A 20,710-nucleotide genomic window follows, 5' to 3' on the forward strand; every position below is an offset into this window, starting at 1 on the left:
TCCACTGAAGCCCGAGGTTAAGGAATGGATGAAATCTTACTCTACTGACTTCTCATGATGTGAGTGGAATCTTAAACTCCAAGGTTAATACTTGAGTGACAAACAGTAGGCTTCTTCTTAAATAACAGTCATTGTTGTTAGAAGGACCAATAACAAAGCTTAAAGTTTGTGGAAATTTAAATCCTGCCACTTTCCTTCCTGAGAAGGAAAATGAAACACCTGATCATAATTGTTCCCAATTTCTAACTTTAAACTATGCAGCTCAGGAAGATCTAATGGATACCCCATCAGACAACCCTGACATGGAAATATTTACAGATGGCAGTTCTTTTGTTCGGGATGGACAGCATAAAGCAGGTTACGCTGTGGTGGGCTGAACAGGTTTTAGAAGCAAAATCTCTCCCCCAGGGAACCAGTGCTCAGTTAGCGGAGCTTGTGGCTCTGACCTGAGCTCTAGAGTTAAGCAAAGGGCAGCTAGTAAATATCTACACTGATTCTAAGTATGCTTATTTGACTTTACATGCTCATGGTGCAATATGGAAAGAAAGACAGTTTAAAACAGCAACAGGAGAACCTATTAAGCATCTCAGAGAGATCAAGAGACTTTTAACTGCTATATATTGTCCTAAAGAAGTAGCTTTTATGCATTGCAAAGGGCACAGCAGGGATGGGAGTAAAGTAGCCAAAGGTAATCAGCTGGCTGACTATCAAGCCAGAAAAGCAGTACTTTCCTGAAACCCCTTCACTGCAGATGCCCTTGATCTGGACAGGTCCTGTGGAACAGGAAAAACCACAATATACTGATGAAGAATTAGAAAGATATGAAAAAAGAGGAGCAAAGATTACTGATAAAGGATGGTTACAATCTGCGGATGGATGATTACTAATTCCTGAAAATGCTCAATGGAAAAGTTTTCCTACAGCTTGGAATTAACTAATTACATAACTTAGCTCTCAGCTTTTCAACAGGCATTAATGGAACTCCAGGAGGTGACTCCTGACCCAGCTTCTGAGTCAAGCAAGCCTCTATTTGAGCCAGGAACCGAGGTCCTGATAAAAACATTGGAATCTAGGGGCTAATCTCTCGAGTCCCTCTGGGAAGACCCTTACCAGGTTATTCTTTCTTATCCCACAGCTGTCAAAGTGCCAGGAATTGATTCATGGGTGTATCACACCCTGATTAAGAGGTGGCACCCTGACCAGAACTAAGTGACGTCATTTTATGTCTTTACTTTCTATGCTCTGACTTTGCACTTTTCAGATGGGCCTGATAATCTATGTGAGCCTACTTCTGCTGACTCCAAAAATCCTGAGTCTGTTGTTTGACCCTCAAGACAACGCCTTCCTGTCCTGGGCTCATTCCTACACCACATTTCATAATCAGTTTAATTGCTGGGTCTGCAGAGCACTCCCCTCCTCATCAAGTGGAAGACTTCCCATGGTGGGTTTCTCCACTTCAAGGAAAGGATTTTCTTCAACTCTGTGATGACATCTAACAATCTTAAAATGGACTGATGTAACTATGGACATAATGTGACTTTTCATTTTGATTTTAACTTGGTTTAATGACTATTTTGCCTTACATCTGTAATTGTATAATGGGGTTTTCTAAAACCTTTTAATTTACAAATGGTTGTCTAAGCTCCTACGAGTGCCACAGCCTTCTCCAACTATTACTTGGGGCCCCTGGATCAGAGACCCTCAATATGAGGGTTGGGAGAATATGTTGCTTCAACAATTTAGGGATCATGCCCCTAAATAGCAGGAAGTAGCTATGGAATGAAAATGATGCCCCTTTCCCTTGGCAATATAATTCTCCTAAAAGAAAAGTAGGGAATGAGAGAGTCAATTCCTAGGCAGGTTGGTAAGAAGTCCTGGTGTCCCCAAGGAGAGAGGGGTCTGGAATTCTCAAGGAGGAGAAAAGGACAAACTTTTTTTTCTCTACATTCTTTAGGCTTATATAACAATAATGTATCCTGCTTGAGGACAGTCTCTGGAAAAAACCTTCTGGCTAATCCTGTTATCTTAAAATATAAATTATGGGAGTGGGTCTAGTGAGGTCTTTACAACCTCCAGATATTCTTTTGATTCACTGTAATAAGTAGTTAAAAAGTATATAACTCCATTGCTAACACTAGTAAGGGGGCACTCTTTCTGCCCCCTTCTGACGTCTATGTCAGAAGCTTTCTCTATCCTTTTATACTTTAATAAAACTCTATTACACAAAAGCTCTGAGTGATCAAACCTCGTCTCTGGCCCCGGATTGAATTCTCCTCTGGAGGCCAAGAATCCTGGTGTCTTTCATGGTTCAGTAACACATGCATTACTCTGTATACATATGTAAAATGAGTTCATGTGAAGGATATACTGTGTAAAAATAGCACTCTATAGAATCAACAGAAATATCCCAAATGCACCATTTGCAGAGAGGAGTGAAGGGAAAAATTCTGTAATCACAACAGAACTGGGCTCTATCTAGACCTGCCTGCTACCTATGAAGGGTGTGAGTCCTACTCTAACGGGACACTACAGTCTCCTAGATGGTCACCAGTGTCCTCACCATGATTCCCTATCAGCTATGACAACAGTATGTGTAATTGCAGTCAAAGTGTTGAGGCCAAGCTCCTAATTTTGGAATCACCAAATACATGTTAAAATGAACCATCACAGAGAAGAATATTTTTCGTACCCAGTAATTAATATTATAGGATAGTTAGTAAGTGGTAAGAACTGGGGTAGTGGATTCTAGGGTAATAGTGATCACTGAAATGGTTAGTCTTCATTGAACAGTGAGGATAACTTGGATATTTGGATTATACCACTTGTTCTGGGAAGTGCAAGATTACACAAGATGACATCACATCAGAGGTTAAGGACATACCCTTCTACCTGGGATGTACTAGTTTTACCTTATACCTAGTTATAGCCTATATGATTTCCATTAGTCTACAAACATTTGTGTAAAAGTGTGAAATATAATATCCATGAGAAGAAAGCTAGGGTGAACTACTTCCGATTTCCCTCCTGGGATGAAGATTATAATAAATATGTATACACTCAACCATGCACTTGCATACAAACACATATAAATTCTTTCTTTTTAAACTGCATCACCTTTAATATGCCCACTTTGTATGGACGTGCATGTGCATTCAGTCCTGTCTGACTGTTTGCTACCCCATGGACTGTAGCCCACCAGGCTCCTCTGTCCATGGGATTTTCCAGGCAAAATTACTGGAGTGGGTTGCCATTTCCTTCTCCAGGGGATCTTCCTGACCCAGGGGTTGAACTTATGTCTCTTGCGTCTCCTGCATTAGCAGGTGGGTTCTTTATCAACTGTCCACTTTAAACCTTCCTTAATTGGGTAGGTGGTTGTGCCTCCTCACATTTTTGAGGGAATTTTCTAGAAGGTTTCCTCTATCAGCTTGGCATTTGATTATGCAGCTTATGCAGATTATGAAGGGGTTTCAGTGTCTTTAAGTGATTTCTAATATTTCAAACATCCTATGAAAAACATCTTGTATTTCATAAAAGATCTCACTGGTAACTCAAAGGCTCCCAGTTGGAAGTTATCAGACCTTAGGAGACCACAGTTATAATGTTGATATTTTTATGGTCAACTAAAATAGCTCTTTTGTTGTAAAAGTCTTTAAAAAATAATATTGAAGAAACTATAACAGCCATAAATTTAATATCAAGGAGATTCTGTCCTTTATGCTATTTCATAGAGAGAGGGTTTTAGACACAAAGAACAATATATATAAACACACCAGGCAATAAACACTTCATGGTTAGGAGCACTATGCTCTATGCTTTTTCTATGCCCCAACACTCCCCTGTGCAAAGATGTTCACATATAACACTGTCATTAAGTCTTCACCAGTTATACGAAGTTATATTTCATCACAAAATCAATATTTTTGAAAAATAAATCTAAGATTGCTTTAGTTTAGCAGGGTTCAGAAAAGAAAGAGGTTTTCTTCCTAGGCCCTTACTTGATTTTTACTCCTATAACTGAAAATATTGGATCCCCAGAGGCACAGTAAGAAGTCAGGAGTGAAGTCAGAAGCAGTTTTACTGTAGTTCCTCCAGCCAGTGTTGAGGGAAGCATAATGCAAGCTCAATGCAATACCTTATGGCTCTAAACACTTCTTGTCTAATATCCAACTCAAAAATCCCTACTGACGCACAAAAGGACAAACATAAAAAATAGCACTGGGTCAAACTACTTTTATGGAAGGGGATTTCTCCTGTCACCTGATGGCAACAGTAACTATTTACTGAACTGTACACAGTCTCAGGGAGTTCCTAACATACTGTACTGGTGTCTAATATCAGGGACTCCTCCATGTTCAGGAGAGGTGGACATTAATCGAATTCTCAAATATGGTTTTATCTACACAGTCTGGAATGCGGCAACTAGAACACATTTTTTTTCTGGTTTTTGTTGCAATGTGTCAGTTTTAAATTTATATTTTAAACAGACACAATAGACCATGCTTTCATTTGGTTTACCCCACACTGATGCAATGTGTTTAATGTATAAACTTGGATCAAAATGTCTTCTTCATCTTAACACTTAATGTGTATGTACATAAAATAGAAATATGTGTGAAATATATAAAATATTCAAACCATATTATCTAATACAGTTATATATATATGTACTGTAATCTCAATAAGTACTTATAAATACAGAATCACAGATTAACTGCACCATTTATTTAATTTTTAAAGCAGTGGTGAGAATAATTATATGCATTGGTATATACTACATGTAAATATACCTCATCTCCATTTATATATACATACATTTATATTTTAATTATTATGATTATAGAGTGCATAATTAAGTTAGTGAGCACTGCTCAGAACTTAGGAAGTAAATAAAGATCATAGAAACTCAGGTGGGTAAAAAGTGCTTTATGATTCCTCATTAAGTAAATATGTTTACCTTTCATTTATTATGAAGAGGTGTTCTAAAAAGTAAATTGATGTTTATTTTTTGTTTAATGATTACATAATATAGTTCACTTTGTTGAAAACTCTGATATGCTGATATGAAAGTATTGGTACGGATTTAGGAACAAGAGTAATGAATGATTAGATAGAGAAGAAAAAAGAATCTTTAGGAGAAAAAAAATTTTAAAAAGAAGACAGGACTTTCAAAAGCATTTAAAGAATGATTACCTACCAGTTCTACTCGTCCGAAACCTCCAACTCCAAGGGTGTCAATGATGTTGAAATCAGACAGCTTCAGGTTGGCGAAGAAAGCAGCTTCAGCTTCATATCTGGAGTTTTTGATGCGAAAAAATGGAAATTTCTTAGAGGTGCAAACACGAGTACCACGTACAACTGTACCGGAATGACATGACTGTGAAACAGGGTTTACCTGCTTAAATTCCATCTTGCTTTTAGAGTCCGCGTTTTCTCACACTCATAATTTTTTTTGGTCCCAGTTGTGCAGAATAACCTAGATTTGAGCTTGTTTTTTCAAAGTAGAAAAATACAAAGTACCCACTGCATGCCAGTCATGTGACTGATAAATCCTGTTATCAAATCAGAGTTACATCTCGGTGTTTTTCTACGCGTCTTCTTATGAGCACAGATTGTTTGTGTTGTTCTTTTTTGGTTTTGTTTTGGATTGTTTGGTTTTGCTTGGTTTTGTTTTTGCCGTTCAGGTTTAGGATGGCAGTTTCTCATTAGGTTCCCTTATCCACAGGCTGGCAGTGGCTCCTATTAATTATTAAAAGCAGCAAGATCATTGAGGTCTCTGGAGTGCAGTCACAGCCAGGTTTTATGAAAACAGATCCAAAAAGCTGAGGACTGATGTGGAAATATCTGAAATGGATGGTTTCGGAAGCATACTCACATTCCTAAAAAGTGTCTTTCCTTCGTTTGTGACTACCCACTGACTCTCAGCTAGTAATCCCAGTGTCTTTAGGCTTGCCAGTTTCTTATATGAATGGTGTGGAGGAGCACAGACTAGCCTTCAAAAGTCTAACTCTTCGAAAAGGCAAATTGGACACATGCAAGTGGCCAAAATAAGTGTCTCCTGATGAGACAAGTGAATATGAGCTGCTTAAAATATCTCCTTGTTAAAAGGCCCTACTATTTTTAGAAAGGGCAGGAAGGCATAAAGATGATCCTCCCACTCACTAAAGTCAGGTCAGGGAGTAATTCAGCTGTCTCAAAAATAAAGTATTTGAATAGCTATGTGTAATCCATGACCTTCAACCAGGCAGTACCTGATTCAGTAGTATGCTATAGATAGACATGATGAACGTGCCTGAAATAATGATACGAACACAGCTTGTTTATGTCAGGTTTTGGAAAGAATCATCCACAGTCATGTTTGGTGTTAAACTGTGCTAACATGTTAGCTATTCCATTATAATCAAACACTAATTCAGACTCCCGACTTGGGAGAAATGCAAAATAGCTTTCTAGGTGAGCTTTCAACAGTTTCCCAGTTTACGAGGACAGTTCTGGTTTTTCACACATCAATTCTTGAAAGACTCATGAGAAGGTAAAAATAACACGTCTTCTCCTTATTAGCTGATTATGGGAAATCAACTCCTTCCAGTACACCTCTATAAATAAGACTGCTAGTCAATCTGAATGTTATTTGTAGACTTATCTCATTAACTACACAATCAAGAGATCAACATAATACTTCAGGAGATGGTTTACTAGAATGGAACATAAGCAACAAATGTGCATTTCTAGCATTCCAACTGGGTCCCTGCTTTTGGAAAATTAAAACTCCATCCCATTTAAAGGGTCAGTGGCAGAGTTCACTCCAACAGGTGTCTAAAAGGGACATCTGTTTGGATCAGACCCAGTGACAGTTTGTATGTGTTCAAGCATTTCCTGGCAGTCAAATTGTTAATGACACTGTTTTTGAATAATATCCCATGTGCTTGCTGGATTTAGAAATCTCAGATACTAAGGCAGTAAACTGTTTCACACTACTCTGACACCATTTTATATATTTACAATATGGTGTTATTACTTACAGCTCCTGAGATGCGCACCCCCCCCCAACAATTGACCCACCTACATCCTTATGTTTGAGCTCTGTGTAAAATTAGTCTGGAAATATCCAAACAAGTCATTTTCAGCCATTTGCTGCACATCAGAACTTCCTTGAGCATCTTCTAGAAACCACTTAATAGGGGTCCCACCACAGGTCATGTGAATCAGCAATGTCTGGAAATATCACATTATCTATACACTTTTACAGCTCTCTGGCTAACTCTGGGTGATTCTGATGAAGAGTTAAGGGTTGAGAACAATAGTGCTAACATCTCTGAAAGTCTCAGGAGGTTCCAGAAGCCAGAGAATTCTGTGTTGGATTAAATTGATTCAAGAAAATCAGTAGTTTTCCAATGAGTCTGAAGTGTGATGCATTCATGGAAAGAGTATTGGGGACTCTTATCAATTGGTCTTGACTCCTACCCCTGTTGTCCTAGAACCATAGGAATGAACAATAGCTTTGTAATGGCTAACATGGTTTTTAAAAAATACGTTGATAAAGAAAGACATATACAGAATGCAGAATGTTACTAATTACTTTGCTATTATTTCTAGGTGAATTTTTAAAATACTTCCTTTAGTTGGGTAATTTTTTTGTAGTGGTTGGTGAAATACCTTTAGAAGGGGCAATTTGGTAATTGTGCACTTAATCCTCCATTCTGTTCCTACTGGCCTCAGGTCATGATTTTTGGGGAAGACAAAGAATACAAGAACACTGTCAGAGCACTTCCTTTTCCAAGCAAGGAAATGTTGTTGTTGCTCAGTATTTCATGTCTTTTTTTTTTTTTTCTCTTTAAGGTTACTCTTAGTCTCTTCATCATGGAGACTCTTACACCTTTCCTTTTTTAATAAATATCTATGTTTTTTAACATGGAAATTACCATCTGAAGAGAACTTTGTAAAAAAGCCAAACTAGAGATGATTTAGCTTCTTTAGGTGTCTAACCACTCCAGCTCATAACGTGAAGGGATATTTTCTTTCTTTCTTGTTACTTAGAAATTATTTGAAAATAATTTGAATACGTCAGTTATGTTTTACAGTCCTTATAGTTGATGAATGACAAAGGAGACAAAATAAGTTGGCTACGTAAATGGCTCTGGTCCTATAAAACATCTTTTATCTAAAGGACGTAAATGTGGAGCATGAGTTCGTAGCTTACTTACTACTGCAGTCTACCAGGTCCAAGGAATTAGGCCCAGATTCACTGAAATCTAAACTACATCTGTGCAAAAATGTTTATGAGAGGGACAGTTCCCTCTCATAAATACATATCAGTAAGGCAACCCTGAATATTCCTTGGAAGGACTGAAGCTGAAGCTCTAATACTTTGGCCACCTGATGCAAACAGCCGGCTCCCTGGAAAAGACCCTGATGCTCAGAAAGATTGAGGGCAGGAGGAGAAGGAGACTACAGAGAGTGAGATGGTTGATGGCATCATTGACTCGATGGACATGAGTTTGAGCACATTCCGGGAGCTAGTGAAGGACAGGGAAGCCCAGTGTGCTGCAGTCTATGGGGTAGTAAAGAGTCAGGCACAACTGAACAACTGAACAACAGGGCATACAATTCCTGGTGTTTGATTGCTTAAAATCTAGCAAGTATGAAGCATATTTTCTAGTGTTCCTCAACTTAGAGGTACATATTTTTTAAAATAATACTATTATTTACAGTTGACCCTGAACAGTGCAAAGGTTAGGGGTGCTGACCCTCCAACAATCAGAAACTCGTGAATAATTAATAGTGGGCCTTCCATAGCCACAATTTTCCCGTATCTGCAGCTCCATATCTGCGGGTTCAACCAAGTGCATCATGTAGTATTTACTACTGAAAAATTCTGCAGATCAGTGGATCCTCACAGTTTAGCCTCATATTGTTCAAAGGTCAACTGTATTGAATGAACAAATGAATACAAGTGTATTCATTAACTTTTTTAACACAGGGTGAGAGCAATTGATTCTCTTCCTTAAAAGTGCAAATACTGACATACTCTGTGACTTCAAGGAGCTTACAAACCCTCAAAATAGGTTAACAACATGAAAATAACTACAATAATAAGAGAATAAGTGTGTGGGGTGAAATAGGTAATAGATAATATAGATAAATAGATATATAAATATATCTATTTATATAGATAAATAGATAATATATCATTTCTTAAACATGCCTGACAATATGATTCACCTGGCGCTTTGATGATCAGAATCCACAATCACTCATCTGTACAGGGTACTCTTTAAATAGTGACATATGGAACTTGTAAGAACTGCTAGAAAGAAACAAAGTTGCCTACATTTTCACCTTCTCTTTTCATTTATCCTTATACACCAAAGGAAGTTCTAAAAGCAATGAGAATGCAAAGCTGCAGGTATAAAGATGATGAGACCAAGTCATATATGCAAAATCTACAAACAAAAATAATACTAGAATAATCTTAACCTATCTTTCTCTATCCAAAACCACATCTCTTCCAATATCACCAGCTTATACAAATCAAGAGTAAGATTCAGATGTCCTTTATTTTTTATAATTTTTTCTTGCTGTTGCCATAGGTCTGTGAATCAACTTGGTCATTATTTCAAGATAACAGAATTGGGTTCTAGTCTTTATGACTGACCAGTATTATTAAGAAGCAAACGTCTCTTCTTAATACCAAAAACAAAGTACAACCCAGTATAAAAACGTATGAAACTTAAAATTTTATCTTCATGTTGATACTGCAATAGCAGAAATGGCTCAGTGTTAATTTACAAAGCAAACAATAGTAGGTCCATTCTGAAAGTAAGGTCCAAGAATCCAAAGGGACATCCAGATGGGATACAAAAGCCAGTAACTAAAAGACAGTGAAACAAAAGGCTAGTGTGGCCGTATTTACTCTAGCAAAATCTATAATTTAAATCTGTTTCAGAAGTCTACTGTTAAGTGTCTCCAAGGAAAATCAAACAGAATCCTAGTATATTTTAACCCACATGCAGATCAGTCACCACTGCTTGCCTGTACTATACCCTCTTGGGTAAATTTTTTATTTCCTGTTTTTGAGTTTAGTTTTATCAGACTTTGGGGGAATCTATAAAGTGTTTCAGTTAATACACATGAACTCTCATCTATGACTAAGTTTTTTATTCTATAACTTTTAATAGGTAAGATGAGATTCAAGCAGACAATGTCTATGCTTGACTTAAAAATAATGCAAGAGCACATCCTAGCCTACAAATAGAAGCTCATGACTTGTGATTCTGACTCTGCTGGTGACTTAATACTTCCAAATCATGAATTCTTCAACATTTAGGCCTTTGTAAAAGTATCAACGTACACTTAAGTAAATAGGGAGGAGTTGTATAGATACAGTCAGAATCTGAGCTTACTTAAATGTTCAGATGAATGCCTAGGAATCCTTTCACTTTTTATGTGATCAAAGAACATTAATACCTATAAATAGACATTTACAGAAATAGTTAAAGGAGGTAAGAAATCTTCAACAGTTAGCCTTAAGCACAAAATATATACCTGGTCTAGGACACATGCAAGCTATAATGCTGGCCATCTACTGAATAAACACTTTGGTACATAGGATTTTAGGAAGTAATGGTTGGCTTGAAGCTCAACATTCAGAAAACAAAGATCATGGCATCTGGTCCCATCACTTCATGGGAAATAGATGGAAAAACAGTGGAAACAGTGTCAGACTTTTTTTGGGCTCCAAAATCACTGCAGATGCTGATTGCAGCCATGAAATTAAAAGACGCTTGCTCCTTGGAAGGAAAGTTATGATCAACCTTGATATTATATTAAAAAGCAGAGACATTACTTTGCCAACAAAGGTCCGTCTAGTCAAGGCTATGGTTTTTCCCGTGGTCATGTATGGATGTGAGAGTTGGACTGTGAAGAAAGCTGATCGCTGAAGAATTGATGCTTTTGAACTGTGGTGTTGGAGAAGACTCTTGAGAGTCCCTTGTACCGCAAGGAGATCCAACCAGTCCATTCTAAGGGAGATCGATCCTGAGTGTTCATTGGAAGGACTGATGCTAAAGCTGAAACTGCAATACTTTGGCCACCTCATGCGACGAGTTGACTCACTGGAAAAGACTCTGATGCTGGGAAGGGTTGGGGGCGGGAGGAGAAGGGGACGACCGAGAATGAGATGGCTGGATGGCATCACCGACTCTGTGGACATGAGTTTGAGTGAACTCCGGGAGTTGGTGATGGACAGGGAGGCCTGGCGTGCTGTGATTCATGGGGTCGCGGAGAGTCGGACACGACTGAGCGACTGAACTGAACTGAATTCCTGATTTAATAAAACTTGGTGCATTAATTTTTGGATCTTGAAGAGTAAATACAAATTCAGCCAGACATTAACTATATATACAGAGAAAACAGAATTGAAAACTGGACCAATAATACTTATTTAACACAGATGTGATTTGGGTATAAACTACTGGGACTATCGCCTCATTGCGCTACATTAACATTTTGTGAATATGAACATAGTTACTACATGTCCTATTCCCTGATTCTAAAATGTTTGGAATTAAATAAGCTTAGTCACTAAAAGAAAAATGGATAGTCCTTAAATCTATAAGCAAGTCATCAGTCATCTATTAATATAATTGTTTTATTTGAAAGTCTTGTTGTTAAACTAACTTTAAAAGCAGAATCTTCTGACTTCATTAGAAAACTGTGAACTATTTTATTTTTTAAGGTTTAATAGGGAGTTATTTCCTGTTGAAATAATGTTTTTCAAATAACATTTTTATAAAGATCTATTATTACCATAAGTTTTTGGGGAAAAAAACTCTTTAAACATTAGAAACCCTATTCATATACTTCTAAATAAAAAGAAATGATTTTTAATTTGTCTGGCAGGGACAGGGGAGCCTGGTGGACTTCCGTCTATGGGGTCACACAGAGTCGGACACGACTGAAGTGACTTAGCAGCAGCAGCAAAGTATGCAGGTATAGTCACTGTCTTTTAGCAGTAGTGGCAAAAACTTGAAGAAATAAAAAGTTTGAAAGTAACTTAATGAATATAAAGTATTTCATTATGTCAGTTTTCTCCAGAAGGTGTAATCTCTTCTTCAGGGAATTTAAGATAGCATTAGTTTGCTTTCTGTACTTTCAAAATTGTGGGTTTTTTTCAGAAAAGTCTTTTTTTTTTTTTAAGTACTTTAGCTATGAAGTAGTTCTACTTATTTTTCAAATTCATTCCCTTGAGAAGATACAGCCAACAGGAATACACAGGAAAATTGCATTACTCATATCTGCTGCCTAATAAGAATGATAGTAATGCAAGTTTTTTTTTTCATTTAGGAAGCACTTTCTTCCAAGGACTCTAAAATGACTCTCATTTAATTTATCCTTCCTGATTCTCTGTGAAGATGGGATAACAAATATTTTTACTTTTATTTTGTAACTGGGTAGACCAGCTGCTGATAATTGATTGATTTCAGTAATTAAGCACTAGAAGAATTAGAACTAAAAACTTGGGCATGTTTCACATTGTAGCATATTTACACTTATTCTCTAAAATTTAATCTCATCTTAAACAAGATAGAGAATCAGACAACTTTAAAGATGCTTTTATTTCAAAGTAGTAAGATACTATCATGGTTCAAAATCTAGATCAACACCACTTGGAGGTCCTCTCATCCAACCTTCACATTTAAAAAAAATGAAAGAACTAAGTCCAGAGATAGTAATTGACTTAGCCATGGTCACAAAGATGCAGGCATAAGTGACTGGCATTTTGACTTACTATATGTAATCCTTTTTACTATCTGATTTCATCATTACAGTTTTTTTTTTTTTAATTCTGGTACTTGTAAAATAAAGGCAAACATATAAGTTATAAAATATATTTAAATAATATACTATTTTGTTACACATTTACATCAAGAATGTGACTCCTATCTGAGCACTGATGCCCTCTTGTCTTTGATGTAGCCTATGGGTGTGTGTGCTCTGATTAAATAAAAGGACTCAGAATGAAAGTATACTGCTGCTCAAGAGAAAAGTTTTAAAAATCCAAACATTAGAGCTGCATTTGTGAAAGATGAGGAATAAGCTACCTAGCGTGAGCTTGAAATATATTGACTATCATGCATTTCTAGTTATTCCGTTTTTAAAGAAAGCCTGTATAGTAATTTGAAAGGAATTTTTATTTTTCTGAAATAAGGGCCAAAATAAATATATATTGCCATAAAAAAACTAGCAAGAAAGGAATTAAAGATTTTCTTCTTATTGGTGATTGTTACTTAAACAGTCACTAGCCCATAATAAAGTTATTTATTTAGTTATTCAGCAATTATTATTTTTTATTTAGAGAATTCAGATACTTGCATGTATGTATTCAAAGAAGAAAAGCATGCAGTCTCCAAAGTTATGCCAGCATAGTATTTCTTTCATGTAAGTAGACAGCCATCAGAGACTAGTAACCTGAGGAAGTTTTCTCTCATCTCAGTGCATATTAACATCCCTCCTTCTTCCTTTCCTATGTCTCAGAATCTCATTCTGAGGCTTTTGCTTCTGAATATGGACTAGGGCTTCTTTGGTGGCTCAGAGGGTAAAGCACCTGCCCATAATGCGGGAGACCTGGGTTCGATCCCTGGGTGGGAAAGATCCCCTGGAGAAGGAAATGGCAACCCACTCCAGTATTCTGGCCTGGAAAACCCCATGGACGGAGAAGTCTGGTAGGCTACAGTCCATGGGGTTGCAATGAGTCAGACACGAATAAGCGACTTCACTTTCACTTTTCACTTTTATGGACTAGGATGGTCCAGACTGGCACAGCAAAGGCCAGGAAGTTGAAGTTTAAGGGAAGGGAGGTAGGTAAAAATGATTATTTCTGCCTTCACTGCTCCAACCCCTCTGCCTGTGGAAAGCATCTCTATCCTCACTTAATGCCTCTTGCCACTCCGGAGTAAATATTTACTACAGCAGGACTTGCCTCCAATTTCCATGAGGATAGTGTTTGTCATAGATGACATTTCTAAAGAAGGGATGGGTAAAGACAGCCCAAGTTTTTTCCTCAAATATAAAAATATCTTTTCTACCCCCAAATTAAGAGCTCTTTGCCTTTTCTTATCCATTATTTTTATATAGGGTTTAAATATTGACATAAATAAGAGAAATTTTAAGCTTAGTTCAATGTCATTCAGTTCAGTTCAGTTCAGTTCAGTTCAGTCGCTCAGTTGTGTCCAACTCTTTGTGACCCCATGAATCATAATTAGTCTTAATTATAATCTTTATCAAGGGATCAGTCAGAAGACTGAACTAGGAACAGAACGATTAGGTAAGACTTAAATGAACACCAGGGGTCAGCTTTTACTTCTAAATTCAGGACCTTTGCTATGTACCTCAATTTTCATGGCTCCCCTGTAATTCTGAAGGATTCTACATGAACGTCAGAGCAAGAGGCTTGGGGATGTGGTTGTGGTCACAGCAAGCCAAAGGAAGAGAAGGCAGTAAGATTCAGTGTGTGGCAAGAAGAAAATGAGACTAGAAGCCACTCTCCCAGACCTCTAGGAATATAGGAAAAGAAGTGATCAGGAGTTGGCCCAGGACCAAGCCTGAGCAACACATTCCCATTTCTGTAAAATGAAGGGTTTGTACTAGACAGGTCTATAAAGTTCACTTGCAGCCTTTTCATTCTGGGAAATACACACTTGACACACAGTCTTGGTTCCCACAGCTTCTCTTTTGCCTCTTTTGTGCACCAATCCTGCTCTCTAATCCCTGACTCCTGAAGCTCTCATTTCAATAAACATTACAGTTTTTGTTTAAGGGAGTCTTGCTCTCAGCAACAAGTAGGCAGAAGACCCCTGACTCACCAGTTGGTCAAGATACATCTTGATGTTCAAAATAGAACTGTTAATGCATTTCCCCATAACTCTGTAATATACCAGAGATGCCCTGTCACCCAGGATTCGCATCAGAATTATGGGTTGAGTTAAAAACAGACCTTGATACAATGGTAGGATTTTGGACCAGCTATTAATACATTAAAGTAAGGTTAATAGATGTGTCTATACAGCTCTTAATATCAAGGCTAATGATCAATTTGATACATATGTGACAGACATCTATTACAAAGGATACAAGTATCACAGGGAAATGTATCCATAGTTCTAAGCAGTTATTCTCAAGTGGTCTTGGAGAATACCACCCATTTTTGACAGAGGGAAAGCTGGTATGTCTTTTTCTTAGTAGAGAGAATATTAAATGGAAAAGAAGAAAACTGAGCAAAAATTTTGCCATGTCACATAGTTCAGTAACAGTGATTATGCATTTAGGAAATGAAGGCTCAGGGAATGCCACCTATTTGTTATCAAGTCATTGCCATCTAGATGTAAAATCTGGCATTGTTCTATGCTGCAGCCAATACAGCTGAATAATAAAGCAAACTATAGGGCTTGAGGCTTAAAAAAATGATTTCCATATTTTGTTCAGATTTTCTTGGGTTTTACCTAATGACCTTTTTCTGTTCCAGGAGCCCATCCATGTTACATTTAACTACTATGTCTCCTTAGATTCTCTTTGGCTATGCTAAGTTTCCCAGACTTGCCTCGTTCATGATGACCTTGACAGTTTTGAGCAGTACCAGTCAGGTGTTTTGTAGAATATTTCTCAATTCTGACTTATTTGATGTTTTTCTCATTATTTCACTCAAGTTCTAAGTTTTAGGGGATGAAGACCATAGAGGTCAAGTGCCATTTTTATTACATCATATCAAGGATATATGCTATCTATATGGTTTATCACTAATGACTCAGACCTTGATCATCTGGCTAAGATAATAACTGTGTAGTCTTTAACAGAGTACATACTTACAGAAACCAACAAATACAAAAGGACTGTATTACAATGTGGTCTTCTCCATAATTTTGACCTTATAAATGTGTCCCCCTCAAAACGAATTAACTTTACAAAGGTATTCTACATTTCCACACTGCTGAGGTTTCTGCTCAATAATTCAAAAGTATCATCATAAAATATACTGGTTAGGATTAGCACAGATGGCTACAATACTCAAAACTAGTATCTTTCCATACAGTTTTACACAAATGATAGGAGTGGAGAGATAATGGTGGAACAACTCATTATCCTCCTATCACTGCCTCTTTTTTATGAGGGTATAGAGTCGTTACAGTAATTGTTTCTCTGAGTACATGCCACAGTTGTCATGGATGTCCAGAATTAATCAAATTTCACTCTAGCTATGCTGTTGGTTTAGTATACTGCTATTGAGCAACTGAACTGAACTGAACTGATGGTGGGTGGGGTGAATTGGAAGATTGGGATGGATGTGTATACACTACTGCTGCTATGTATAAAACAGACACTAATGAGAACCTACTGCATTGCACAGGGAAATCTACTCAGTGCTCTGTGTTGACCTCAATGGGAAAGAAACAAAAAAGAGAAGATACATGTATACCTATAGCTGACTCACTTCACTGTACAGTAAAAACACATTGTAAAGCAACTATACTCCATTAAAATGTAATTGAAATAAACACTGCTGTAACACGTAAATGGAACTTCACTCCTGAGTTAACACATATTGGTCATATTTTGTGCTTTTCACAATGGTTTTAAAAGAGGACTACCTACATACTAACAGATTGCATAGGATACTAAGTGAATTCTTTCAATAGGAAGTTGCAGAACTGTGTACTTAAAATAAAAATGATGCATTTGATGTATCTTACCACATGGTAAAGCTCCTTACTTGACACTTGTATAAATATAATTGAATAGCACTATATCATTTTTATTTTTTATAGTTAATAAATAATAGTGTGAAATGAAAGAAATTGGGAGGGACATTTAGGCCTGTTATAGTTACTCTTTATACCCCTTAACAGGTTCAGTTCAGTTCAGCTCAGTCGCTCAGTCATGGCCGACTCTTTGTGACCCCATGAACTGCAGCACACCAGGCTTCCCTGTCCATCACCCACTCCCAGAGTTTACCCAAACTCATGTCCATTGAATCGATGATGCCATCCAACTATCTCATCCTCTGTCATCCCCTTCTCCTCCTGCCCTCAATCTTTCCCACCATCAGGGTAGAGAATATTTTTTTCCATATTTGACTTCCTTTTCCTTACAGATTTTCAAGGGACAGAGCTGACATCTTGGTCATACACTATATTCAATTCTCTTTTTATGACCTACTTTTCCTCATCGAATAAATTACTAGATTTTCTCTCAGGAGTTAGCAGCTAACCAAATTCACACAATCTTGGTGGATTAATCTGGCTTTGCAAGGTCTTTTGACAAGAGAACAAGCTATACTTGTGATGAGAGCATCACTTTGACTTCCCTCTCTCTACTAGGTTTAATGATCTGGATGTTGGATGTTCACTTATTGTGTTCAGAGAACAGTGTCTAATTGGATTCTGTCTGATTTGCCTTCTTATAACTTTACCAAAATGACAGCGGTGCAGACAGAGGACAGAAAACCTTTCTTCTTCCCCTTCAGAACAGGACATTGATGACCTGAACTTAGGAACTTGTGTCCTGTGTCTTGGCACCTGTGAGCAGGAGTCAAGCAAAGTGAACTAGAAGGAAATTGGTGGATTCATAGGATGGGGCTGCAGAGAACAGGGGACTTTCCTTCAGGAAGCTGAGGAATCAGAGTTTCATCCTTTCTATACAACTTGTGGTATGTGGCTAGGTATAGGAAAAACAGATGGAACTTAAACTTCAGTATAAATATATACAATATATAAAATATGAGAGAAATAATTTCAAATTGAGGAAATCTATTCTTTGTAGTGTTTATTTTCACTGACTGCAAGGGAAATTTCAGTAATAATGAAATTATACTATCATGCTATTTGCATAAAGATACCACTTCAGAGAAGTAATAGAAAATAGGTGATAGGGAGAGTGTGTGAGTTAGTCTGTGGGGTTTTATCTTTTAAAAAGTTAATACACTGACATTCTGGTGCCAACACATCCACTGTTACATTGATACCTATTTCAGAAACTGGATTCCTACCGGCCTTTCTTGCTGAAGTCTGTGGAGAATCAAGTCACTAGCATGGGCCACAAGATGACATTGATGTAAGTGAGTTATTTTACTTGCACAAAGTTAACTATTTTCATGTCTATAAATTGTGTTCCAGCCTATGTATGAAGCTGAAATAAGGCTCAAATCTATGTTTAATGTAAGATACAAGATTTAAAATAGTTTCAGTAAACATGATTATTTCTAGAGCGTTACTTGCTAATTAGAAAATAAAGATGTAAAAAAGAAAAATCAGCAATAAGAATTACTGCAGTTTTAAGTTTCAGGCTGCCAACATTACACTTGCAGGCCTTGTCAAGTTTGTCTAGAATATATTTATATATAGGGAGCAGAAGTTTATACTATCTGTCTAATCTTAAATATCACAGTTTAGAGTACTGCTGGACAATTTGTTCAGGAAGACCTTTCTTAGGTGACATAACAAATGAGACTATATCTAGCATCAGATCAAGAATCTACTGACAGGTAAAAGGCTCTTCATTAGTTTAAATTTTAGGGAAGGTTATCTAAGGTGGATACTTTCTAGACCCTGGATCTTTGAAGCATACTGGTAAGTGTGACTATTTCTTTAAGTGTTAGTCGCTCAGTCACGTGCGACCCTCTGGACTGCAGCCCACCAAGCTCCTCTGTCTATGTGATCCTCCAGCCAAGGATATTGGAGTGGTTTGCCATTTCCTTCTCCATTTCTTTAATAGTAAGACCCCAATTATCTAGCACCATCTTTTTAGAAAATGATTATCAAAACTTCTCCCTTCTAATTACCATGTAGATTTCTTTCACTTTTTTTTAATAAAGGTCTTTCTTAGGTGACATAACAAATGAGATCATTTGTTTGTTATGGGGGATCAGTATTTCTATAATGGATTACTTTCTTTCAAACTATTTAAAGCATAATTTATTGAATATAGTAGAGCATTCAGAAGATGACCCCAGATCATCATTTTATACAAGGAATTAGTGTGCTGTTACCTCTATTTAAGATAACTTCAATAAAACTTCTATAGTATTTATTTGTTATTAGTTGCTTGTGTTTTAGGTATTATCTGTTGATAGTCAGGAAGCCTATCTTATCTTACCTCCCATTTCCAATCCAGACACACTCATTTTCTGCAAGCTATAAAACCAAATAGCTGAATTTGTTATAGTTGCAACTATAATATATATATTTTTTGCAACCAGCGAGTACATCCAGAGGCAATAAAATAAAACGATTAAAATATATGCATGCTCAGTCATGTCCAACTCTTTGTGACCCTATGGACTGTAGCTCACCAAGCTCCTCTATCCATGGGATTTTCCAGGCAAGAATACTGGAGTGTGTTGCCATTTCCTTTTTCAGGGGATCTTCCCAACTGAGGGGTCGAACCCACATTCCCCCTCATCTCCTTCATTGCAGGTGGATTCTTTACCACTGAGCCACTGGGGAAGCCTTTGGTCAAATTCCAGCTCCATTATTCAGTGGCAACGAGAGTTTCAATAGCTACAGGATCCCTCTGTGCCTCAGTTTTCTTTCTTTAATGGGCATGCTAACCAAACCAACTCCATTGAGTTATAGTAAATGAGACAATATATGTGAAAGAAAACTAAGCAATCAATAATAATAAAACCATCACTACCTCCCATGGATGTTTTACTGCATGCAAAGTGCTTTTCCTTGTTATTACCAATTGCCTGATCTTCCTATCCATGGCTGTGTTCTAAGTTGTCTTTTTCCCCACTGGACTAGGATCTAGGTAGTAGATTAGCAATCCAACTAGAAATAAATGGTATGCTACTATATAGAGATAAAAATTAATTTAGTAATGTGCAAATATGCCATAAAGTTGATATTTTACTTCTTTTCTTTATATTCTATTTAATTACAATGATTTCACTGGTGTTATGATGCTCCCATGAGACTCTGTTAACTCTTTCTACTGCTGCTGTATAATACAATTTATACTATGTTTTCACCATTTAATTTATGAACCATCATGATTGGATTAAACTGAAAACAAAGGAATCATATGATGAGTGAAACATGGGATCTTGTCATTCTAGACCCCCTAATAAAAGAAGAGTACATGAGGGTCTCCTTTTGAAATTTAATATAGCTTTTTTCAATTTTACTGGGAGTTACTCTTAGAGAATAGGGAATTTATGAGCTGTCATGTGGACAAAAGAAAAGCACAAAGCTCTCATGTTGCTTCAGAATAAGATCTTACCTTCAACTATTCCCTGAGCTTGAGAGGCAGAGCATACATCACCATGCTCTTAGTCCCAGCCAAGCAATAGATACAGAGTCAGACAGTAACCATGGTAATCCAGAGCCTGGACATGCCTGAAACACAGTCTTGAGAGGCATTCGCAGAAAGTCTGAGGGTGTCCTTTCCAAGGACGAATCGTTGCCAACATCAGAATTGCCAAGAAGCTGCTCAGTGACCTAACCCTGCAAACAGACCCCTCCTCCCATTTTCCTGGGGGTGTACTTAGTATGTGTCACTTTTTAAAGTCACCTTGAGGGCAGCTCATTGGGAAACAGGACTAAGACTTGGTCAAGTTGGAGTGGCACAAAGGATCTCACGGGTTTTATTAACATGCAGGTGAAACTGAAGATGCCCCATTCTGGACCAAAGCGCTGTACCTGCAAAGCTGTGCCTTTCA

The 20,710-nt window shown here is 37.3% G+C and overlaps 1 protein-coding gene across 5 annotated transcripts in view; it reads right to left on the minus strand.

Moving 5' to 3' along the window:
• Nucleotides 1-20,710, minus strand: part of PRKG1 (protein kinase cGMP-dependent 1) — a 1,472,222-nt gene that overhangs the window by 55,166 nt on the left and 1,396,346 nt on the right. For 4 of the 5 annotated variants that reach the window (XM_055425188.2, XM_055425187.2, XM_055425186.2 and 1 more), the window contains one exon: nt 5,195-5,291. In XM_055425188.2, the coding sequence (XP_055281163.1) occupies nt 5,195-5,291 (97 nt within the window). Of the gene's footprint in view, nt 1-5,194; nt 5,292-5,392; nt 6,418-20,710 lie in introns of those variants that run through there. The other variant, XM_088842113.1, reaches the window with a different exon arrangement.

Source organism: Moschus berezovskii, chromosome 12, assembly GCF_049115385.1.
Source record: "Moschus berezovskii isolate FMDL1 chromosome 12, NW_MosBer_1.0, whole genome shotgun sequence".
In the NCBI taxonomy this organism is placed as follows: Eukaryota; Metazoa; Chordata; class Mammalia; order Artiodactyla; family Moschidae; genus Moschus; species Moschus berezovskii.